A 26,628-nucleotide genomic window follows, 5' to 3' on the forward strand; every position below is an offset into this window, starting at 1 on the left:
ATGTTTGCGTTGGCCAATTGAGTTGTGAATGCCCAACTCTCTTGAAATCGGATGCCCAAACCATTTTCCATCAGTTTGCATTTGAAACCAGGACCTACAGGTCCTGGTTTCAAATACCTAAGACTACCTTTGCACAGTACAGTACTTATGACAAATAAATTAATCTGAATTGGATAGTCAACATGGCTATATTCCATCAAATTGATTGAAAAAAAGCTTTTAACAAGGTTTTGCACAGTTGGCTGTTCTGGCAGGTTTGATCACATGGAATCCGGGGTGAGCAACCCAAATGGATACAGATTTGGTTTGGTGGTAAAAATCACAGGGTGATAATGGAGGGGGCGGGGTTCAGAGTGGAGACCCGTAAACTGTAGTGTGTTACAGTACCACAGAAGACAGGGAAGGAGGAAGGGAACCAGAGGGAGCTGACTTGCAAGTGAGGGGAAGAGGTTTTTTTGGCATTTACAGGGAGGGTATGGACCAAGTGAAGTGGCTGTATCAGACATCATAGCAACATTTAGACAAACACATGAACAAACAGGGAAAGGAAGGATATATATCTTGTGCAGGCAGAAAGAATTAGTTTAAATGGGCATCACAGTGGCAAGAAATTATCAGCTGGAGGGCCTTTTCCTGCGCGTACTATTTTATTTTCTATGTTTAGTTATGACCTCGATATACAACAGTGCCTACACTTCAATTACCATTAATTGCTTCTAAGGAGCTCTGAAAACTTCCTGGAGAAAAGGTAAATAATCATATAAATGCAAATTCTTTCCTTTCCAAGCAACACATACAGGCCAGGCAGCATCTATGGAAAAAATGTAAACAGTCAACATTTCGAGCTGAGACCCAACTTCAGGACTGGCAAAAATAGATAAGAAGTTAGAGCAAGAAGCTGAGGGAGGGGAAGAAGAAGTACAAGGTGTTAGGTGATAGATGAAACTGGAAGAGGGGAGGGTGAAGTAAAGAGCTGGTAATCTGACAGGGGAGAGTAAAAGACCATGGGAGAAAGAGAGGGAGAGGAGCACCAGAGGGAGAGAGGGAGGTGATGAACAGGTAAGGAGATGAGGTGAGAGAGGGAGACAGGAAGGGAAATGGTGAAGGAGGGGGGCGTAGAACCAGAAGTTCAAGAAATTGATGTCCATGCCATTAGGTTGGAGGCTACCCAGACAGAATACAAGGTGTGGCCTCATCACAATAGCAGAGGGGGCCATCAACTGATATGTGAGAATGGCAATGGATTGTAGAATTGAAGTGGGTGGTCACTGGAATCCCACCACTAAACACATCTCTCCCCCACCCCATTCCCGTTTTCCATAGGGGTCACTTCCCAGGTGACCTCCTTGTCCATTTGTCCCTCCCCACTGATCTCCCTCCTGGTACTCATCTTTGCAAGCAGAACAAGTGCCATACCTGCCCCTACACCTTCTCCCTCACGACCATCCAGGGCCCAACAGTCCTTCCAGGTCCTGTGAGTCTTTTGGGGTCATCTACTGTGTCCGGTGCTCCCGGTATGGTCTCTTGTGTATTGATGAGAACTGATGTAGATTGGGAGACTGTGTCGCCAAGCACCTACTACCAGAAAAAGTGGGATCTCCCAGTGGCCACTTTCTTCAATTCTACTTCCCTCTGCGATATACCAATCCATGGCCTCCTCTACTGCCACAATGAGACCACACAGGTTAGAGAAGTAGCATCTTATATTCCATCTGGGTAGCCTCCAACCTGATGTCATGAACATTGATTTCTCAAAATTCCAATAATTTACCCCCCTTCACCATTCTCTCACTTTATTTCCTCTCCTGCCCGTCACCTCCCTCTGGTGCACCACCCCCTCCCTTTTCTTTCTTCCATGACCTTCTACACCCTCCTATCAGATTTCCCCCTTCTCCAGTGCTTTATCTCTTTCGCCAATCAACTTCTCTGCTATTTATGTAATTCTGCCCCCTCTCCAAATTTCATCTATCACCTACCATCTTGTACTTCATTCTCTCCTCCCCCACCTTATTGCTCTAACTTTTCATCTTTTGTTCCATCCTGATGAAGTATCTCGGCCTAAAACATCAACTGTACTCTTTTCCACAGATGCTGCCTGGCCTGATGAGTTCCTCCAGCATTTTGCGTGTATTGCTTGGATTTCCAGCATCTGCAGATTTTCTTGTTTTTCTTTCCACACTATTCTGTGCAAGTCCAGAGTGCCAAGTTTATTAAAATTAGATCATATAGTCCATTTGTTGTTATAAAAGCCCTTCAAAAGCAAATTTCTTTTGGGATAAAGTATTCCACCAGTTGCAATGAGTTTCTTACAAACTAATCTCTTTCTTGGATGTGAATGGTTGCATTGTGATTGCCCTAATAAGTGAGAAGTCAGATTCCAAATATTTGTGCGTATGCATAGACCATAAAACCAATTAGGTTATGGAGCAGAATTAGGTTATTCAGCCCATTGATTCTGCACCACTATTCCATTCTGGCAAATTTATTATCCTTCCCAACCCCATTCTCCTGCCTTCTTCCTGTAACTTTTGATGCCCTGACTAATCAAGAACCTATCAACTTGCACTTTAAATATTCCCAGTGACATGGCTTTCACAGTTGTCACTGTCAATGAATTTCACAGATTCATTACCCTCCAGCTAAAGAAATTCCTGCTTATCACTGTTCTAAATCAAGGTCGCAGTTTTCAGAGGGTGTGGCCTCTGGCCCTAGACTCACCCACTATAGGAAACTTCCTCTCCAAATCCATTCTATCTAGGCCTTTCAACATACAATAGGTTTCAAAGAGATTTCCCCCTCATTCTTCTAAACTTGAGCGAGTACAGGCCTGCAGCATCAAACTCCTCCCATGTGTTAATTCCCATATGTTTCATTCTCAGAATCATTCACATGAACTTCCTCTGGTCCTTCTCCTATATCAGCACATCTTTTCTTAGATTAATGGCCCAAGCTACTCACAATACCCCAAAGGCAGTCTGACCAATGACTTATAAAGCCTTAGCACTACATCCTTGTTCTTATATTCTAGTTCTCTTGAAATGAATTTTAACATTGTATTTGCCTTCCTTACCAACTGACTCAATAACCAAATTAACCTTTAGGGAATCCTGCATGAAGACTCCCAAGTCCCTTTGCACCTCTGATTTTTGTATTTCCTCCCCATTTAGACAATAGTCTACACCTTTAGTCCTCCTACCAAAGTACACGAACATACACTTAGCTACATTGTATTCCATCTGCCACTTCTTTGTCCATTCTCCAAATCTGTCCAATTCCTTCTGCATAGTTCCTGCTTCCTCAACACCACCTGCCCCATCTACCTATTGTTGTAAATGTTTTATGATACAACGATAGGTAGATGGGGCAGGTAGTGTGGAGGAAGCAGGAACTATGCAGAAGGAATTGGACAGATTTGGAGAATGGGCAAAGAAGAGCATAAGAAATAGGAGCAGGAGTCGGCCATCTGGCCTGTTGAGCCTGCTCCGCCATTCAATAAGATCACGGCTGATTTGGTAATGGACTCTTCTCCACCTACCTGCCATTTCCCAATGACCCTTAATTCCCCTACTATGCAAAAATCTCTCCATCCTTTTCTTAAATATATTTACTGTGGTAGCTCCCACTGCTTCATTGGGCAAAGAATTCCACAGATTCACCACTCTCTGGGAAAAGCAGTTCCTCCTCATCTCCATCCTAAATCTACTCCCTTGAATCTTCAGGCTATGTCCTTAGTTCTAGGGCAAACTGCAAACATGGTCACAAAGCCATCAATTCTGTCATTCAAATCGTTGACATATAACATGAAAGCAAGTGGTCCTAAAACCAACCCCTGCAGAACACCACTGGTCACTAGCAGCGAGCCAGAAAATGTCCTCTATATTCCCACTGCTTGCTTTGCCAATCACCCAATTTTCTACCTTAGGTTATTACTTTGTTAAGCAGCCTCATGTGCAGCACCTTGTCAAAGGCCTTCTGAAAATCCAAGTTAACAACAACCACTATGTCTCCTTTGTCTCTGCAGCCTGTAATTTCCTAAGCGTTCCAACAGATTTGCCTTTAAGAAAACAATATCAGCTTTGGCCTACTTTATCATGTGCCTCCAAGTACCCCCAAACCTCATCCTTACTAATGGACTCCAACATTTTCCCAACCTCTGAAGTCAGGCCACTGGCAGTTAAATTCTGTCTCCCCCCCCTTTAAAGAGTGGAGTAACATTTGCAATTTTCCGGCCCTATGGAACCATTCCGGAACTCAGAACCTAGTGATTCTTGAAAGATCATTACCAATGCTTCCACAATCTCTTCAGCTTCTTCTTTCAGAACCCTTGGGTGTAGTCCATCTGGTCCATGTGACTTATCTATTGTCTTCCTTCAGACCCTTCACCTTTCCAAGCACCTTCTCCTTAGTAATTGCAACTAACTCACTTCTGTCCCCAACATGGTCACTTTCCTGGCACACTGATAGTGCTTTCCCCAGTAAAGACTGATACCAGATACTCACTAAGTCTGACCACCATACCTTTGTCCCCCATAACTACCTTTCCAATGCCATTTGCTAGCGGTCCGATATCCACTCATGCCTCTATTTTAGTCTTTATATATCTTTAAATCTTTACGTATCCTCTTTAATTAATGGTTAGATTACTTCATATTTCATCTTTTTCTCTCATTATGGCTTTTTAGTTGTCTTCTGTTGGTTTTTTGAAAGCATCCCAATCTTCCAACTTCCCACTAATTTTTGCTATATTATATGCCCTCCTTTTTTCTTTCATGCTGTCTTTGATTTCCCTTGTCAGCCATGGTTGCCACATCCTTCCTTTAGAATACTTCTTCATCTTTAGGATGTATCTGCCTGTCCTTTCAATACAATGTGCATCCTTGAATGTTAAGCTCTCAACTATGATCTTCTTCCAGTCATGAACCAGTGATGCACAAGTCATACCTGCTAATCTCTAATTGTGTTACAAGATCAACTACCTTGTTCCATATACTATGTGCATTCAAATACTGTATAACACCTTCAGTCCTGTATCATCACCCTTTTCGATTCTGCTGCCACGCTACACTTCAAGTCATCCCACTGACTGCCATTTGCCCTATTATCTGCCGGTGCTTCCTCATAGTCTCACTACACACTTTATCTACTTGAATACCAACAGCTCCGTTCTCAGTTCAATCATTCCAGTTCCCAACCCCCTGCCAATTTATTTTAAACCCTCACCAACTGTAGCAAACCTGCTGCAAGGATCTTGATCATTCCCAAGTTCAAGTGTAACCCACCATTTTTGTACATGTCATGCCTTCCCCAGAACTTTTACCATTGATAGTCCCAAGCCCAACCATGAAAGGAGGAGGGTTGAGTATAGTTTTAGCAACCACATCCCATAAAAATCCAGTACTGCAGAAAGACTGGCCCAGGACAGAGGTCTCTAGTGAGCTCTTCTTGGTGGCCTACATCCCACTACCTGTAATGGGCTCAAGGAAAGTAAGTAACATCTTCCCCAGAAGAGTTCCCAATGATCCAGAAATCTGAAACCCTTCACAAGCACAAGCACCTCAGCTACACAATCATCTACCAAGTCATCCTATTCTTACTCTCATTAGCACGTGGCACAGGCAGCAATCCAGAAATTACTGCCCTGCAGGTCCTGCTTTTCCGTTTTCTACCTAACTCCCTAAGATATTTTCTTCAGGACCTCCCTCCTCTCCCTCCTTTTCTTATCTATGTCATTGGTACCAACGTACACGACAATTTCTGGCTGTTCATCTCCCCCCCCCACCCCCGAGAATGCTGTGGCCCCAATCAGAGACATTCCTGACCCTGGCACCTGGAAGGCAACATACTATCCGGAAGTCTCTTTCACGCCCACAGAATCTGCAGTTTGCTTCTCTAACTAGAGAATCCCCTATCTTACTGCATTCCTCTGTTACCCAACCTCCCAGAGACCTGAGTGCTGTGCTTTCCCCTGCTCTGTCATCCCCAACAGTAACCAACGCAGTATACCTGTTGTTGTGGGTAATGGCCTCAGGGGTATTCTGCACTGGATGCCTTTCCTCTTCCTGACAGTCACACAGTTCTAAACCTTGGGTATAACTACCTCCCTGCATATCCTGTCTTATCAAATCATCAGCCTCCTGAATGATCTGGCGTTCATCCACCTCCAGCTCCAACTCCTTAACACAGTCTGCTAGAAGCTGCAGTTGGATGCACGTATAGTTGTCAGGGACTCCGCAGGTCAGTACAGAGGAAAAACTTCGAGATGCTCACCTGCCCACTAGGCTGTTAGAATCTGGGACTGTTACAGTACAGGAGCCAGCCAATCACCTGTACGTCTCCGTAAATAAAATGAAGTGAGGCAATTTATGCTTAAGGACAACCATTAACAGATTTTATTAAATTCCAAAACCTGAACACAAAAACGCGCAAAAAAATTAATTATGTAATTACGTCATTACATCAGACCAGGCTCTTTAAGTGAAGCACCAACTCAATGTCAGTGGTTGTGAATTATGTATGTTTCCACCAATTACGGTACCCTACAAACCCATAAGTTTTTTTTGTTACACGAATCTAGCTGGTCTTATGCTTTGGCTTTTTCCCCCATGACTCTGCTTTATTTTGCTTTCTGCATGGACTGAATTTATTGCAAATTTTCAGTATCTGCTGCCCCTCTAACGTAGTTAAAATGCATTTGGGCAATTTAACATTCTGGGCAATTACGTAAAGTAATATTCATTGTTATCCTCAGATGTTTCCTTGGCCAAAAGTTTTATTGAGTTATATTAACATCCACCAAGACTATACTCCTATAACGAAAGTAATTAGAGTCTGACTGAAAGGCAGTTGCAGACATTGTAGAGACTCAGACAGAATTCCATTGCAGCAATACAGTATAATCTAAGGCCACAGGTATGTGCCCTTCAGAAAAAAACTACATCATTATACTTTGCTTAATTCAGCAAATACATGGAGCTTTTCCCCTCAACGTGGCTGTGGATTTTGTCTGGGAAGAACTAGTGATGTCCTGCTGCGTCAAGTTTGTAGCGAATTAGAGCCAAAAAAAAGTTAAGCTTCCTTATTTATTACCCAAAACTTGTGAATATTTTTGATCAAATCAGTGCACTGCGATCAAAGGTGGTTCTGTTAGAGCAAAAGCTTGCACCAGTTTACTAAATTCCAAAGCAGTTGAACATTAACACAGAAGCCTGAATACCAGAGTGATTGCAAGAGGTAGATTCCAGGCATTTCTGAAACTGCACACTGCTCCCTCAATCTTTCTTCCAAATGTAAGTTATAGATATCTTTTTACCTAAAACTGGTCAAGGTGATCAAATAGATTATGCAATCATTAACAACTTGAAGACCATTTCAAGATCAAGATTCAGCGTATACTTCAGGATTGAAATTAGCTAATGAAATTCCCCTTTTAGGGGAAAAAACTTTCAAATTATGAGGGTAGGTGTAGGTGGGAGAAAGTGAAGAAGAGTGAGAGGGAAAGAGGGAACATTAACATGGGCCACAAATATGTATGCTATTTTTATCATGATAACATGATATACATGCAGAGTGGTGATTGCTTAATTTCCATTTATATCTCATCTTCAACTCTTCACAGCATTTAATAAAGTTGATTGTCAAGCACATTCATGGAAAAAGTCTTTGAAAGACATTAACACAAAGGTAGCCTAGAATAATCAGTAATGCCCTACCAGGCTTTGGTTCAGATTGTGTCTTCCTAACACTGTTTGGTTAAATGCTCTCCTTGTTCTCAAAGCTTTAAGGATGTGTGGCTCAACGACAAAAACTGTATAACCCAACACTTCCATTAAATGCTTGCATAACATCAGATATTCACTGGAGCAAATGAAATACTGCCCCACATGGAATAATTTTAAGTACAAAGCATGACCAATAAAGTTCTACAAATTTCACCTTTACAAATGGAATTTGCTTAACTTGCAGAGTCACTGTGCAACAAAGGGCAGAGCATTAAAAGCAGCTGGGCTTGGGAGCTTTGGTGAGAAGTGGGGTGAAATGTGACAGCAACATAAAGCATACCATAAACGATGAAAAAAATCTTTCTTTGGATGGGGGTTGCTGAGTAAGTGCAAGCACTTATCTCATACTCCCACAACCATTTCCAGTGAAGTTAATTGAAACATATTGTTTTAGGGTGGATTTGGTTGGGAGCGGTGGGGGAAGTTGAATAAACTAACAAACAAATTGGAGAGTATATCACAGCCTAGTATGGAAATACCAATGTCCTTGAATGGAAAATTCTAGAAAACATAGTGGATGTGGCACAGTCCATCACAGGTAAAGCCCTCCTCACCATTCAGCACATTTATACAAAGCATTGCCGCAGGAAAGCAGTATCCATCATCAGGGACGCCCATCACCAGGGACGCCCAGCACTCAGGACATGCTCTCATCTTGCTGCTGCTGCCAGGAAGAAGGCACAGGAGCTTCAGGACTCACACCACCAGGTTCAGGAACTGTTTTCACCCCTCAACCATCATGCTTCTTCAACCAAAGGGGATAACATCACTTGCTCCATCATTGAAATGTTCCCACAATCTATGGACTTGCCTTCAAGGACTCTTCATCCATCATCTCGATATTTATTGCTTATTTATTTATTATTATTTCTTTCATTTTGTATTTGCACAGATTGCACACTGGTTGAACACCCAAGATGGTGTGATCTTTCATTCATTCTATTATGGCTATTATTCTATTATTGCGTAATCCCACAAAAAAAAGAATTTCAGGGTTGTACATGTGATTGATAAGTTCATGGCCTAAGGTAGAAGGAGTCAATTTTAGAAAACCTAGCACATTTATTTTTCAACATAGTCCCTTCCCACATTTACACACTTAGTCCATCAGTCGTGGAGCATATGGATCTTGGACCTCCAGAAACTGTCCACAGCAGGGGTGATTGATAAGTTCGTGGCCTAAGGTAGCAGGAAGCATACTCTCCACATCCACTCCATCTGTGTCCTCTGGTCCTAATGTACACTGGAGGTACCTAATAAAGGCATGTTCATGGTCTTTAGTTGCTGTTGCCCAACCACTTCAAGGTTCAACATGTTGTGCATTCAGAGACGCACTTTTGCACACCACTGCTGTTATGCATGGTTCTTTGAGTTACTGTTGCCTTCCTGTCAGCTTGAACCAGTCTGGCCATTTTCCTCTGACCTCTTGCTCACAGAAATGCTACTCACTGGACGTGTTTTGTTCTTTTTCACACCATTCTCTGTAAACTTTAGCGGTTTTGTGTGTAAATCCCAGGAGATCAGCAGTTTCTAAGTACTCAAACCACCCCATCCGGCACCAATAATCATTCCACCATCAAAGTCCTTAGGTCACATTTCTTCCCATTGTGATGTTTGGTCTGAACAACAACTGAACCCCTTGCCCATGTCAGTATGTTTTTCTGCATTGAGTAGCTGCCATGTGATTGGCTGATTAGATATTTGCATTAACAAGGCGTACCTAACAAATGGCCATTGAGTGTACATACAGAGCTACAGAACAGGGAAGGGACCGGGAGACAAAAGCCATCCCTACTCTGTGATGGCATAGCCTGAATCTGATTTTTGTCTTAAAAATAGAAGCATAGTGACAGCTTTGAAAATAACCCTGGCCAGGCAGGATTACATTTTTTGACCTTCGACAATGACTCAACAAATCTATCAAATGCACAGGAGACCCACAGAGGCGAGGGAGGTTTTAGCTTTGATCTGAGCTGAGCCAATGGAACCTCGCCACTACAATTCAGTTCAGTACCACCTCATAGTGTTACAGTTTATTTAATTATGCTCATAAGAACCATATTTCATTGTATTACTCTGTTTTGGACATCAATAAATATGAGTAATCAGGAACATATTTTGCAATGCAAAGGGGAAAAAAAACAAGAATACATGACAACACTGCTGATAAACCTGTGGTGGTTGTTCAAGGGAGGAACTGGGTTTAATGGTGATCTCCAGTGTTTGAACAGCTGGTTAAGTTTCAATGGCAAGACCCAGGCTTGAAGATGCCCCGCCAGGGAAATCAATACTGAGATTCAGAACAAATGATAGTCACATCAGGGAAGCACCTGAGTTAAACCTTTGCTTCTGCTCTTAAATGTTTGTGACAGCAGAAATTTGAAAGTCATCCAGCAGGGGACTGGGCGAAGCAAGTGCAGAAGACAAGAGAGGGAGAGACATTAATCTCGTCATTTTAACGCCTAGGTTTATCAATGCAGAATTCCTGTCAACACCACAAAATTTTAGATAAATTGGGCCGTCACTCAATGCTCGGCAGAGAGCAGCGACATCACAGCAAACCAGAACGCTTTCACTTTCTCATTCAGTGTGTTGTGAATGAAAGTTCATCCATCAATTCAGTATATAATCCTTTATTTCTATATTCTTTCTGCCATTTGTTCAAATGTCACTGCTCACCAACAATTGTTCACTATTTCTTACAGAGCTACAAATCGACAGCAAAACAACCTTTTCTGTTTATGTCTGAGTTATTGGTTCATATCTCGTTGCTAGAAAACTGCATACCTCCTTGGAACACCAGACGACAGAATTGATTATTGGAGAAGCAATTTAGAAGAAATTACATTAAACCAGATCAGAGATCTTCATGCCAACTATAATTTATTTTCAGGTCACAGTGACTTCCTATGCAGTTTCTGAGAAAATCTGCCTGATTACTGTGCCTGCCTGAACACAGAATGCAATTTAACTACACTTATTTAACTTCCCCACCCCTTGGACACAACACTTAACAGCCCTTGTTAGCAACAACTCGGTGTAAGTTTATAACTATACGTACCTTCACCAACCGACATCTGACTAAATCTTCATTTTAAATAGACTGCAGATGTTTGTTTTAAAGCATTTGTTCTCTCAGAGCAGGCGGCGTATGAGTAGGTTCCAAAAATACATTCTGGAATGTTCCTTCAGGAAAACACTGATCTAGGCTGAGGAGAGTATGCAGAAAACTCACCTCTGAGGCTGGACGATGGAAGCACTTCACTGCTGCTTATCGCAAAAGCAAACACAGAGGAGGGAGGAATGATGTGATTACAGCCTGGAAAGAGCTGCAAGACCACACCTAAAAATCATTTAAAAACACAGCCAACCAGCTCTGTCTGCTCCACATGTTTCTATCTGGCAAGAAGTACCAATGCAAGCCGTATCTGAGAACACAAGAGCATTTGTGAACTCAATACATATTGATGTAATCACTTTGGATTTTAATGGAAAGAAAACCTGTGTGGACTGCTGCTGGGTGTACTAAAGGAACCTTCAATCACAGTACAATCACCAAGAACAATGTAGTGACTCATCCTCAACTGAGTTTTAGTAGGCATTCCTTTTTGAAATAGAGAAACTGCTAACTGTGCATTCTAACACAATTATGATATTGCTGCATTTAGCTGAGTTCCCACATAGTTTAGACTAAACAGAACAAATTAACAGAATTCAGCAAGGCTAAATAACACACCCCAGCTGCTGTTACACTGCTTTGCATCTTAGGTGGCATTGCATCCCATAACCAACTTACTGAAACTTCACCAACTTGACAGGTATATGTAGTAAAAATAATCCCCTGAAATCAGTATTCACTTATAAAGGCAAAAATAAGTTTAAAACTGTTCTGCCTCTGTACAATAGCTCCCTAGTTATTTTTTAGTTATACAACCCAGTGAGTTACTCACAAAAGACCCGCTATCATTATCACAAAAGTGGAACCATGTGCTGAGGGGCTGATTTACACACTATCTGCAGGATGGAGAAAGATCAAAGGCACAAGGTACATTTTTACATTGTTTAGTCAGCCATTTACACATAGATTCATTTTTGTGTAAGTCCACAGCCAATTAAAGGATCATACTGCCATCATTTGATCAGTTAAATGTTGAACTTAAGATAACAAGTATTTCAAATATACATACATACATATACAATCCTATATGCACATTTGTACTTACTCTTACATCTCCATTTAAAGTCCTTGAATGGTTTAAAGAGATATGAGCAGGATCCTTGTGGTAAACCTTCAACAGTGCGCGGTCTTGAATGTTCCTAGAATCAAACACATCACTTATTACAGAAAAGACAACAGCACAATTTCTACTTTTTTCTCTGATGACATACAAGATCAGAACCTCAAAGATGATACAATCTTTTTGTCACAAAGATAACTTACCACCAGAAAAGGTTTTATTACATATCAATAATTCCATACCCGTGAAAACTCAATTCAAACTAATTTTTCACCCAATCAATTGTGTAATCTAATTAGTTTTACTTGATGCCAATGCCTACAATAAGCAGACCGCAATTATTGGCAGGCAGTTAATAAGCAAGACAAATAAAATACTTAGCAGTAATTGGGTGACATAAACTATTGCTTACATCAACACAAACCTGTGAAACTTCTGAGTCTTCCACAACCTAATAATGTGAAGCAGCACCAGAACATTGTTAAAATTCCAGCAGGAGAAAGCACATGAAGCTCCTGAATTTTGACTGCAGAGGGACAGCTAATCTGACACATTGCCAGAGTGACACTGTATCTCGATTGCATTGAGTGAATCCGCCAATTAAGGAAATTGGAAGAAAACATACGAAATGTATATTTTTAATATTTTAAGAAGCACCCTGTGTAAAAAAAAATGAAATTTAAGAGAGAATGATGGCTGGAAGTGCAATTTTGTGTGTCCACCAACATCGCACAATGCTACAGTTGTCTAGTCTCTTCACTGCTGTGCTCAAGCAACCATCAATCTGAGGCTGCTACACACACAACCCTATTAAAGGTCACACCACACAGATTCAAGGTCCCATATTCACACATTAACAACATTGCCATGGCATTGAGAATTACTACAAAATTAAATATTTGAGAGACAAGGAACTACTATCAAATATGCAATAGTTACCAAAGAAGTTACATTTTGTCAAAATAACTAATTTTCCTCACAATGATGTTCACATTCTGTACCATGAAAAGAACATTATGAGTAACAATGTTTCATTCTAACCATAAAGTTGGAAAATGTTTTTTTTGGTATTCTGGTATAAAGCATTCACCAGATCTTGAAACTTATCCACTGTTTGGAAACAGCCTCATTATTCTACATGTAGTTACTAATTACATACGAGCGCTTCTATTTTAAACAGCAACCCAAAAGCTTTTTAGTTGCTTTTAAGTTCACCAGATTTGCCTCAGCCAACACTAGCAATCATCTGGGAACTTCCTTTAAGAATCTGTCTTAAAGACAAACTTCCACCTATACCTCCATCTACTTTAACCACAGTGCCTGATTTGAACTTATAAGCAAGTGAATCCCTGATTAAAAAAAGTGGGTTTAAAACATCCACAATGATCACTTAGTAAGTAAATTAACTGCAAAATTATAGGTTTAGCTTGAACATTCCTCCTTGAGCAAAAATGTTGAATTAGAGGATTGCTGTCAATTATCTTCCAGTCAGTACAGTTACCTACACTAAAGCTTGAGTCAAAAACCCAATTCTACAAAGTACATCAAAAACACAAACACAACCACATCCTGGTACAGAATCAAAGGCAGATGCCCCTTTTGAAATATTGTTATGGAATAGACAAAATAATTCCATAAAACTCCTAACAAAAATTGTGGTAAATGGAAACTATTAAGCATTAAGGGCTGAATAAAAGCCTTCTTCAAACCTTGCAGGCAGAAATCCAACTACATGACATGAACTATCTGCCATTGACTGCCCCCATGCCCAACCATTCATGAAAGTGGTATGCGCAGCTGATATCTCTTATTTATAGGATAATCAATGAATCAAATATGTCTTTATATCTGGTAGTTTCATGCTCATTATTATTGAGGCTAGTTTAGAATTATAAATCAGGCTATAGCTGTGAAATTCTGAACAAGTCTAAAATCATTTGTACAACAATAAAGCTACTTAAGTCCGCAGTAACAGAAAGCTTCTAATTCAGCTACCTTCAGAAGCTTTTCAATTTATACCTATTATCATCAAGTCTAGCCCAGTAATCTGCCAGGTTGTTAACCGTCTACTCGACCATGTACTTTAACTCTGCAAGATCTGAACTTTTATCCAAGTAGAATCAGAATCACTATTACTGACATGTTGTTTTGTGGCAACAGTGCAAAGATATAAATTACTATAAATTAAAGAAATAAATATTGCAAAAAATAATGAGGTAGTGTTCATAGAACATTCAGCTACCTGATGGTGGAGGGGAAGAAGCCATTTCTGAATTGTTTAATGTGGGTCTTCAGGCTGCTGTACCTTTTCCCCAGTGGTAGTAATAAAGAAGGTTGTGTCCCAATGGTGAAGGTCTTTAGTGATGAATGTCACTTAGTGATCCAAGTATTTGTTACTGCCCAGATTCAACTACTGTATCCTTATGTTTTCCTGCTGCACAAAATTACCATAGCATCTTTGCTGTCCATAACCAAATCCACACTAAATCCCAGTCATCAATTACACATACTTATTGACCTAAATTGTCCCAGGCTCCTGAATGACTGCTAAGTTGTCATCGACATATTCAGCTTCAGCTTTACCCCCCATAAATTTTCTAAATATTTGCTCCTTCAACTCTAAAATCATGTTTTTATTATTGTCTCAGTCAAATACCTTACTGCTGTTACTGACAGCAGTACCTGCAAATTTGTAATGTTCTCTGCTTCTGTTTCGGGTAAGGTGGTTGTGTACTCAGATGCAGCAACTTCAACTTCTAAAAGCGTTATTGTCCTTTATAAACATTTTTTAAGATCGCAAGCATTAGGTACTGCAGGTCGACCCCATCAGCGAGTTGCTCACTGCAGGAGAAACTGAAGGAGCTGGACTCGGTGTGGACTACACTGCTGCCCACGTCAGAGTGGTGTTGGTGCGTGAAGGCAGTGTACAGTAAGTGATTGTCTTAGCTGCTTTTCTTGTGATCACAAGACATAATGGGGCATTGGTAGTGTGGAATGTCACTAGTTTATTGGTGAGACAGACTGCGGAGGAGTTGCATGGCCTCAGTTGTAGCGGGGACCAGGCCGCAGGGCGCCATGTCAGATGGTTTCAGCCACCCAGGAGGGTCTGTTCTGGAGGCCTTATGTTGGGGCGTCATGGCTGCCAGTGTTCACTGTGTGGAAGACAAGCTGTATTGTGTTCAAATGCAGACTGCTGCAACATTCAGAAACTCAGGGACGTGGACTTTGAAGTTTTTTTGCTGACTGGATGTTTACAGCTATGTGTGCTGTATGTGCCTTGTGCTGTGTATGACTGTTGGTAACCTGATTCGCACCTTGGCCCCGGAGTTATGCTGTTGCACTTGGCCATATTCATGGGCATTCATTTATGGTTGAGAATAAGAGGTCAGTTATTTAAAACAGAGTTGAGGAAGAACTTCTTCTCCCAGAGAGTTGTGGAGGTGTGGAATGCACTGCCTCAGAAGACGGTGGAGGCCAATTCTCTGGATACTTTCAAGAAGGAGCTAGATAGATATCTGATGGATAGGGGAATCAAGGGATATGGGGACAAGGCAGGGACTGGGCATTGATAGTGAATGATCAGCCATGATCTCAGAATGGCGGTGCAGACTCGAGGGGCCGAATGGTCTACTTCTGCACCTATTGTCTATTGTCTATTGAATGACTTGAACTTGAACTTGGAATATCTCCTGAATTCCTTTGCCTGTTTCCCCTTATTTAATAATGACCTCACAACCTAATCTCAGGACAAAGCTTTTGAGGACAATTCAAGAGTCACCTTCTTTACCTCTTATCTAACTACATCCTTGGAAAAGCTCTGGAATGTTTAACCATCTTAAAACCTGCTATCCAAATCAAAATCACTGTATGTCTTTCTATTTAGTTGCAGCATTAGAAGTGCGTTGGGATGTTTTCTTATGCTAAAAGGTGTTAAGTACATCCAAAAGGATATTTGCCAACCCACAGCCAACCATTGCAATTAGAGATGAAGTTGCTAAGTATATAGGAAATACATTTTGTAACTGATGAATTACCTTTCATTCAGATTTTGCTTTTTCATCTCTTATGAAATTTTGCTGGTAATTCTGAATAAAGAATAACAAATTTCTTGTTCCCTGTATGTTATTCTGGGGTTTGCATTTTCTTTGGGCGTTCAAAACCCCAAATCATTCTTGCACAGCAAGTTTTAGACAAAATCACGGTTATCAGTCTGGGAGTGGCAGTGGATAAAGACAGGAAACAAGAAGCTGCCACAGCAAGAGATTTGAAACATGCAACTAAGAGAATTAGCCTGCTGCGGACTTGGATTGGAAGTAGGCCAGACAAGTAGCAGTGAGTGAATTACACTGCTCCAAGAGGGTAGAAAGGTTCCACCAGAGTAGAGAGGCACTGAAGTGCAAATAGGAAGGCAAGTGTTTATATTTTGATTAAAACAACTGGCAAGTGGTTTGTTAGCCCAAAGCTGAATGGTGGTGAGAGAGGAGGTACAGGGCCAGGTGCAGCACTTGACCCACTTGTAAGGATAGGTGCCAGGAGGGAGATCAGTGGGGACAGAAGAGTGGACAGGGAAATCACACAGAGACCAATCACTATGGAAAGTAGAGAGACGGGGGAGGGGGAGGAGAGAGAGGATGAGAGCAATGTGTTCAGTGGTCGACTCCCGTTGTAGATGGGGGAAGTTACAGAGAATGACGTGTTGGATACGGAGGATCATGGGATGGTAGGTAAGGACAAGGGAAACCCTATTCCCATTACCCTGGCAGGAGAACGGGGTGAGGGCAGATGTGCGGAAAATAGAAATGCTGATGAAGGCAGCATCAACAGTGATGGAATGGAAACCTGTTCTTTGATAAAAGAGGATATCCAGAAGAAGATGATGCCAGCGAACAATGTGACCACGGGTGACATCCTCCAGACAGTTCATGAAACCAGTTCTTTCACATCTTTTTCTTTCAAATGTAGTTCTGCTACTGTTGGAGCCTGCGATCTACAGTTTACTGGAGTGTTTGGAGCCTGTGATCTACATTTTGCTGGTGTGTTTTCAGGCTAATTGAATAATTTGGCACTTTGCCGTTACCAAGGTGTTCAGTGAGGTCTCAAGTAAAGCGTGTGGCCTCGAGGCCAAGAAGTGAGCCCATGATCGACTCCATTTCTCGCTGATTAAAGCATCGAGGAAGATTGAATTGAGGTAAGAGCGGAAGACGAGCTGACATTCAGCGGCGTATACCAGCACCTTGCTCGCTGCCGCCGGAGGAAGGTGTCTGCATTGTGATGGTTTCTCGCCCCCTCTCGTTTACTGGTCCCAGAGGAAGGACCCTGCATTCGAATGGTCTCTCTCCCTCTTGCTTGATGTTGTTGGAGGAAGGTGCTGGAGTTCTGGGTCTTGGGCAGGATTTAATCGATGCAGTTTGTGGATTGGACTCTGTAGTTCACCTGTGATGTGTTTCTGGTTTCTGGTTGTTCCTTTTTTTTGTTGTTATTTTGGGAGGTTTTGATTGGGACCTCCTGCAGATAACAAACGACACAGCACTTGATCGAACTGAACTAAGCTGAACTGAATATACCTGAACTCCTTCGATTTTGTGTTTTATATTTTGTGCTTTTCACTTTTTTTTGGTTTGTGCAATTTACTTTTTTTTATTGTGCTGAGGGGTGGGGAGGTTTGATGTTCTTTTTCTTTGAACAGGTTCCATGATTTTCTTTGTTTCTTGGCTGTCTGTGGGAAGAAGAATCCCAGGCTGTATGCTGCATACATATTTGGAACCTTTGCATCTCAGATGTTCTAGAATCCTAAGAACAAATGCAGCAGAGACACTGCGGCTACGTCCACACTAGACCGGATAATTTAGAAAATGCCAGTTTTGCATAAAAACGATAGGTGTCCATACTAATCATTTTTGAAAATAATTCTGTCCACATTAAAACAGAGATTTCGGTGAATCTCCTCCCATTGCGCATGCGCAGGACACATCTACCAAAAACAAGCGACATGTTTGGTGTCGAATTTCGCCCTGAAAGACTTGGTGCACGTTTGTTCGGTTACAGACCAGAAAAACTTAAACGACTGACAGCTGTTGAATTTCGTGCAGGAGGACTTAAAACTAAAAAAAAACTGGAGCGTATAGAGGCAACCAACAGGGAGTTCATGGACAGTATGACCCAGCTGACAACGAACATTGAAAAACTGAACAACTTTGTTGCATTAACAAAGCACCTTGTTAAATGTATAAAACATGTCTGCATCAGTGTTATCTTAGACTTCCATACAACGTTACATTAGGCTGTTACACATCTATTGTCAGAGAAGTACTTGCGTAAATAGGTAAACCACCTTCATACGAGCAAGGACAGAAAACAGGGCAAAGTGAGTATACTTATTTATTCAGTAAGTTATGGGTCGCAGTATTTGGTGAGTACATTTCTAACTCTTCTGGTTTCAGTCCCGTTGCCGTCTGCTCTGAAATTGTTAGGTTGCGTTCAAGAAAACAATGAAATGGCGCACTGTCGTCACCATCTGTTCCGGCACGTCATGATAGCATTTTCAGATTTCTCCGGTTACCCCGTCCACACTGCTCCTGCCAATCCGGCGTTTTCAAAATTACACACTCTGGAGAGCGTTTCTGAAAGTCTCCGTTTTTGGGGGACGAAAACGCTGTTTCAGTGTGCACGAAGGGTCAAAACAAAGAGAAAGAGCTTCGGTTATGGATTTATCCGGTGTAGTATGGACGTAGCCTGGAGCTGAGAAAAGTGAACAGCATTTTTACACGTGACAGAGCGGGAAGTACTATAATCAAGATAACTATAAGATGTCAGTGAACAGTCTGTCTCCAGAGATGAAATCCATTGTCACCTTTTACAAACCTACTGGCATTCACAGTTATCTTGACGATACCTCCTCCTACCCTGTCATTTGTAATGGATCTCACCACCATTCCAGGTACCAAACAGTCCTTCCAGGTGAGGCAGCACATCAGCTGGGAATTTGCTAGGCTTATCTACTCGATATGGTGTACTAATTGCACCTATTCTACATTGATGACACTTGACATAGATGAGGGCTGCTTTGCCGAGCAACTTTGCCCTGTCCACCAGAAAAAGCAGGATTTCCAAATGGCTACCTGTTTCAATTTGACTTCCCATTCCGACACGTCTGTCCATGGCCTCCTCTGCTGCCATGATAAAACCACACTCAGGTGGAGGAACAACACCTCATTCTATCCTGGTAGCCTCCAACCCAATTTCTCTAACTACCAGTAATCTCTCCACACCCCCCCCCCCCACCAGCTAACTTTTTTTCTGTTCCTTATTCTGATTACCTTCTTACCCCTTCTCATCTGTCCTTCACCTCCCTCTGATACCTTTTCACCTTCTTTTTCTCTCATGGTCCACTGTCCTCTCCTATCAGATTCCTTCACCTTCAAGCCCTCTTCCACTTATCACCTCCAAATTTCTTACTTCATCCCCCTCTCCCCCACCCAGCCACCTTCTACCTCACCTGGCTTCCCTATCACCTACAAGTTTATACTCCTTCCCCTGCCCCCATCCTCACCTTCTTTCTGGCTCCTGCCCCTTCCTCTCCAGTCCTGAAGTCCAAAATAGTGACTGCTTATTCCCCTCCAGAAATACTTTCTAACTTACTGAGCTACTCCACCATTTTCTATATGTTTATCAATTTTTTTGGCATCTGCAAAACCTTGTGTTTGTTGACACTTAAAGGGTTTAAAGCTTAACCGAATAAACATGATTTATAATATGTCCGATGCTAACAGAAAATTGAAGGGGTAATGTGAGAAAATGAATGTAAAACTTTGAGTTCAGTTAAGAAATGCAAAGTACGAAATATTAGATGCAAATTCCAAAAGAAAACTTTTCCATGGAGAGTTAGGCTAAAGCATGAGAGGTAGTTGTTTCACACTGCTAGATGATACTATTTTTATTCAGTTACTTTGGCTGCATAATATTTCTTGGAAGTGTAAATAGAGTATTGTAGGAGTTAATTACTAGATCAATATCAAAGGAAAGTCAGTGCCAAATAAAAAAATCAATTGTTATTCTATTATTTCTAATCTTTTGAAGGTCGTACATGTGTTCCACATTTATAAAATAATGCAATTGAATTATGAAAAAGCTTTCATATTTAAACATATAACTAAAATAAATTGAAATCAGGAATGGGATTTCACTGAAATAAAATAAAATTCTTTGAATGTTAGGCAACAGAATAGGCAACTAACCACTCAACAATGTCATTGAGTGAATGATTTATTTCAGTGAAAGTTAAAATTAAAACGGAAAATATCGCACATTATGTCAAATTAACACAATCTGACTCTGCAGCTCAATACTTGGATTCAGGGATTCTAATAACAATTTTGTCAAGAAGTAAGAAGTAAATTTTACAAATCTGAGAGTGCAAGAATTCTCAATGCAGCATATGAATTAAAATTAGAATCAGAATCAGATTTTTTATCACTGACATATGTCGTGAAATTTGTTTTGCATTAGCAGTACATTTCAATACATTTAAAAAATTACTATGTTACAACAAGAAATCAATTCACATAATTGGATTAATCAGTGCAGCCGCTTTTTTGTGACAATGCTTAAAGAACAAAAATCAATCGAGAAAATAATTGGAAAATAGTTTCGTGTGTGTTGTGGGAATACCCTTTGTTTATTTGCATAGTGATTGGCACGACACTATTATAGCTTGGGGCGTCAGAGTTCGGAGTTCAATTCTGGTGTCCTCTGGAAGGAGTTCATCTCCATGGAATGTGTGCATTTTTCCTGGGTATTCCGGTTTCCTCCTACATTATACGTTGTCCCGTGATTAGGCTGTGGTTAAGTCAGGGTTGTCAGGATTTGCTGGCTCAAAAGGTCGGAAGGGGCTACACAGCTGTATTGCTAAAATAAAATAATATTGGGACACTTTTCCACTTAGCTGGCACAAGAGGCTGCTGCCAAATAGTTTCTAACTAGCATCAGTCACGTGCACATCTGTGGCCATTAGACACACACAGAGTGAACAGTTTTTAAATAGCGACAACTGCGTGTGCTTGTGTTATGTTATCCATTTGGGCTGACGGACGCCAATGACAAACATTTGATAGCTCTGGGTCTGTACTCGCTGGAATTTAAAAGGTTGGGGGGGGGATCTCATTGAAACCTTTCAAAGGTTGATAGGCCTAGACAGAGGAGATGTGGAAAGGATGCTTCCCATGGTGGGGGAGTCTAGGACAAGGGGGCATAGCCTCAGTATACAGGAGCATCCATTTAAAACAGAGATGCAGAGAAATGTCTTTAGCCAGAGGGTGGTGAATTTGTGGAATTTATTGTCACAGGCAGCTGTGGAGGCCAGGTCATTGGGTGTATTTAAGGCACAGCTTGATAGGTTCTTGATTGGATGGGACATCAAAGGTTACGGGGAGAATGCCAGGGAGTGGGATTGAGAAGGGAAAAAAAGAACCAGCTATGATTGAATGGCGGATCAGACTCAATGGGCCAAATGGCCTAATTCTGCTCCTTTGTTTTATGGTCTTGTGGTCCAATTAAAAAAGTAGTGATTTTAGATCATTTTGTTTTTATTTTGACTTTTAAAAAAGTTCAGAACATTGTCAAGATTCAGGAAGACAATGAAGGCAGTCCACTAGTAGCATACATCAGGTGAATTCCTCTGTCAGTAACTATTAGGAAACAATACACAGTTTTATAGTACTGTAGTAGCATTGGTAGTGTTCTAATTTATTCTGTATTTTATTTAAATACATAATTTATTACTCAAAAAATAGTGAGGTAGTGCTTATTGTCTGTTTGGGAATCTGATTGTGGAAAGAAAGAAGCTGCCCCTGAACATGAGTGTCCATTTTCAAGTAATATGAATTGGACAATAAGACCGAATGCCATAACAAAGCTTGTTGGAGCAGCAAAGATGGCCAGCATTGCATTAAGACTCACTAATCTCGACTGAGTAAATAAGCAAAATGATCGCAAATGGAATTGAATGGAGAGAAATGAGCAGCAGTTTCCAAAACTCTGATGTTCCTGGTGATAGCCTTGGAGGACTAAACTTGATATGCATTTCCATCTGTCTGCTGTTGTGTACAACAAAATGCACATTGGCTATTCCATTATAAATGAGGGAGCATGAAACAATTGGCAAAAAAAAAATCAAAAGGAAAATGAGAGCAACTTTTTTAAAAAAAGAATTAAGTCATCATGATGTTGAAACTGCAGTGGAGAAGATTAAATTGCATGGGCACCAATGTGATTGGCTGAAGGGCCTCTTCTTGCATTGCAAATTTTCCACAGTTTTCTGATTGTCATGTGTTTAAGAGTTTAAGAGTGTTTTTTTGCCATGGGAAGTCTGCAGAGCGAGTGACATCACCTTCATAGGGATGCTACAGTTGGTCATGTGTACTTGTGATAGTATTCTTTGAAAGGATAACATTTAGTAAACAGGAAGATTAATATTTTAATTACAGTACAAAAGGATAACTAAATGCCAGAGCTGATCAGAACTCTACATTGTATTTTCTCAGCTACTATATTTGTCTGCTTACTGAAATTTAAAGACAGAGACACAGCACCAAAACAGGGTCTTTGGCCCTTGCATCCATGCCATTTATCAATAGTCCCATTTACCCCTATCTGACATTAATTTCATAACTTTCCCCTCTGCCCACCCCTATCTTTATTTCTCATTTTTGACACACTTCAGCTTTGATATTTTATCTCCTGGAGTCCATTCCACCACTTGGACATATCCAATATAATTTGGCCCTTGTAACTTGCCAATTAAATCCTTAACGCGTAGTGAGCCCAATCTTCTCACTCTGTATTGTTTAACCATAGGTGGCTTTAAATCAATCAAAGGTGCAGGAATGTGGAATTTACTAAGTAAAATAATAGAGGAAATTAAGATTAATCTGTTCAGAACCTTGGTTAGACTGTTCCTTGAATACAATTTCCTGCTCTTGTCCCTGAGACACAAGGAAAGCATTCAAGGAAGGCAGTGTTTTAAAGAATCACAGTGTTGGAGGCTGGTATCAGAGACTGGCGAATGAAAACGAGATTGGTAAAACATGAGTTTCTGGGCCTGTTTAAGAGATGAAAGCGAGACAAGGAAATTGAAAGGTAAAGAATTTCAATTTTCTTGGTGTAGGGCAGAGACTGGATAATCAAACCAGTGATGGGAAAATTTAACACTAATGTCAGACAAATCAGCAGATACAACAAACATCCATGTGAATTAGAAAACGTTGAGAACTGACTGGATTATATATCAGCAATGAATGAGAAGTATTTACAGATGGATGGATTTAAATGAAACAAATATTAATTCCCTGATATGGGCATCATGCAAACAAAAATTATATACAAATAAAGATTAGCTTTATTTGTCACATGTACATCGAAGCATACAATGAAATGCATCATTTGCATCATTGTGCAAGATGTTTCCAGGGACAGCTCACAAGTGTCACCACAGCATGTCCACAACTCAGTAACTCTAACCGTATGTCTGTAGCGGTGTGCTACACACAGCGTTGGAATAACGACACGCAGATGGTGAGTTGCAGTTGCGTAAAAGATTTTTTCAAACTTCGCGCCCTCGCTTTTAAGCTTTCCCGTTTCTGTAAGGGGCACATATTCACAGTCCCTTCTCGCGCGCAGGCTTTTCCCCTTGTTGGTGAAGAAGGCCTGGCGCCCTTTTTGGGGCTGGCCTCTCTGCCGGTGCTCGCCATTTTGTGGGCCAGTTCGAGTGCGCTGGAAAGTGGGTCACCACATGTCTTTGAAATGTGGGAGGAAACACATGTGGTCACACAGAGAATGTACAAACTCCTGATTAGACAGCAGTAGGGATCAAACGCCAATCAATGATTGCTGCTGTTGTAAAGTGATTGCACTAACTATTATGCGTTGAATAATTCCATACAATATTTTCTTCGATGTTCAAGATCAGAGAGCATTCAAAGTGAAATATGAATCAATTCTTTCTTTGAGAAAATTGATGGACAAAAGAGACTTCATATGCTGGAATCTGGAACAAAAAACAAAACAATGGAAGAACTCAGATGTCAAGCAACATCTGTGGAGACAAGTCGACATCCTGGGTCAAGATCCAACAGCTATGAGAAGCCCACGGTTAAAACTGGTGTAATCTGAGCATCGGAAATTCAGTATGACATAATGCAGGACATAGATGGTGTAGATTCAAGTTCAGTTGAGATCATAGAGCAAGGAATAGATCAATTTTCCTGCGGTGAGACTGGAGATCATAAGCAAGCTCTACTCCTCATGACTTAATGTATTTATGGACTTGCCTCACAGCAGGATGAAGAAATGCTACAGTAAACATATTCTTGAAAAGAACAGTTCAAACACTTTTTTTTAGCAAGTGTAGAATTAACAGGTCATGGTTAGCTGGGACTGTTTATATTGAGAGTTCTCTGAATTTACAAAAGAACAGCAGAATAAAATGATAGCAAACAATCTGATGTCAGTGAAGTGGCCTTTGGCCATCTTAATAGTTGAAGAGTTCATTGAGATGCTGCTGAAGATTAGAATAAGATTTATTTTCACTAACATGTGTGCGAAATTTGTTGTTTTGCAGTGCTATGAGTTACAATAAGAAATATTAAAAATCAATAAGCAATAAAATTTTGATATGCTAGTATCAGTGGAGTTGGCAGAGAGGAATAGGTAGAAAGCAAGGGTGGAAGAAAAAGAGTGAAAGTTGAATGAGTATTTCATAATTTCCCTCAATTCCAACAACAGTTGATCTTCTTGCTTACATTAAGAACAATTTGTCAAGCAGCAGCATACCTCTGGCAATCATTAGAACTTTTCTATTTCCTTCAATGGATACTTCTACCCGACTTTCAACAAAGCACATAAAAAGAACGTAGGAATACAACTCTTTAAGAAGAGGGAATGAGAACATAGAACAGTACAGGGCAGGAATTGGCCCTTCAGCCTACAATGCTGTGCCAAGCCAAATAACTTAGAAATCAATTGGCTGCTAAAATAATCTTCTCCGCTTACACAATGTCCATATTCTCCCATTTTCCACAAATTCATGTACCTACCTAAACATCTCTTAACAATCTCTAATGTACGTATCTGCCTCTACCACACCCCGAACAGCATATTCTAGGCAATCTTCATATCATCTGCAAACTTACTAACCTACTCATCTACATTTTTATCCATGTCATTCCAACACATCACAAAGAGCTGAGGTCCTGTACAGATCCCTGTGGAACACCACTGAACATAGTCCTCAAGATACGATAAGTCCCTTTGACCACCACCTTCTGTCTTCAATGGGAAAGTCAGTTTTGAATCCAAACAGCCAATTCACCATGGATCCTACCTATCTTAATCTTCTGGATGAGCCTCCCATGAGGGACTTTGTCAAATGCCTTACTAAAATCCATGTAAATGACATCCACATCTCTATCTTCATCAATCACCCTTGTCACCTCATCAAAAAACTCAATCAAATTAGTAAGATTCGATTTGCACCGCACAAAGCTTCACTGGCTCTTCCTAATTAAGCATTAGGCCATGGTTTTCCAAATGCTCATAAATCCGGTCCCGAAGTATTCTCACCAGTAACTTTTCCATCACTGATATGAGACTCACTGTTCTATAGTTTCCAGTATTATCACCAGTTCCGTCTTGTATAATGGAACTACATTAGATACTTGCCAGTCCTGCAGGCAAAAACTGATGTAAAGTACTCATTAAACACTTCACCCGCATCCTCCGCATCCAAGCAATGTTCCCCTCCCCATTTATACTTGAGAGGTCCTACCCTCTCCCTAATTATCCTCTTGCCCTTGTTTGCCTTGGGATTCTCTTTAATCCTGTTTGCCGAGGATTTTTCACGCCCCTCCTGTTTTATCTAATTCCCTTCTTGAGGTCTTTTCTGGCTTCTTCATTATCCTCAAGTGCTTTGTTTGATACTAGCTTCCAAGGCTTTACATACTTTCCTTTTCCTTCTTGACTAAATTTCTCACATCTCTTAATATCCAACATTCTCTTACCTTGCCATCCTTGTCCTTCCTTTTTCCTGGAATGTACCTGCCTTGTACTCTGTGCAATTGATCTTTAAATTAATCTCCATGTGTCAGATGCAGACTTACCCAAAAACAGCTGCTTCCAATTAACTTTCTCCAGCTCCTGCCGAAAGCTCTTGTAATTTGTCCTACACCAACTTAAAACATTCCCACAAGGTCCATACTTATCCTTATCATTTGCCATCTGAAGATTTAGAGAGTTGTGATCACTGTTCTCTAACTGGTCACCCACTGTAAACTTGGTCACCTGGCCAGGGTCATTACCCAACATCAAGTCCAGTACAGCCCCTCCTCATGCTGATCTACATATTGATTTAAAAAACCCTCCAAGATGCATCTAACAAATTTTGCCCCATCTAAACCTTCTGCACTAAGTAAGTTCCAATTTATATTAGGAATGTTGAATTCCCCATGACAAAAATCATATTGACTTTTTAAATCTACTCCTCATCTTTTTCCTCCAGTCCTGTTGAAGGGTCTTGGCCCGAAACGTCGACTATACTCTTTTCCGTAGATGCTGCCTGGCCT

The 26,628-nt window shown here is 40.8% G+C and overlaps 1 protein-coding gene across 10 annotated transcripts in view; it reads right to left on the minus strand.

Annotated features, from left to right (window-relative positions):
* LOC132395448 (sickle tail protein homolog) overlaps window positions 1-26,628 on the minus strand; it is a 640,240-nt gene that overhangs the window by 105,072 nt on the left and 508,540 nt on the right. For 9 of the 10 annotated variants that reach the window (XM_059972075.1, XM_059972076.1, XM_059972078.1 and 6 more), the window contains one exon: window positions 12,002-12,095. In XM_059972075.1, the coding sequence (XP_059828058.1) occupies window positions 12,002-12,095 (94 nt within the window). Of the gene's footprint in view, window positions 1-10,839; window positions 10,985-12,001; window positions 12,096-26,628 lie in introns of those variants that run through there. The other variant, XM_059972083.1, reaches the window with a different exon arrangement.

This window comes from Hypanus sabinus, chromosome 6 (assembly GCF_030144855.1).
Source record: "Hypanus sabinus isolate sHypSab1 chromosome 6, sHypSab1.hap1, whole genome shotgun sequence".
In the NCBI taxonomy this organism is placed as follows: domain Eukaryota; kingdom Metazoa; phylum Chordata; class Chondrichthyes; order Myliobatiformes; family Dasyatidae; genus Hypanus; species Hypanus sabinus.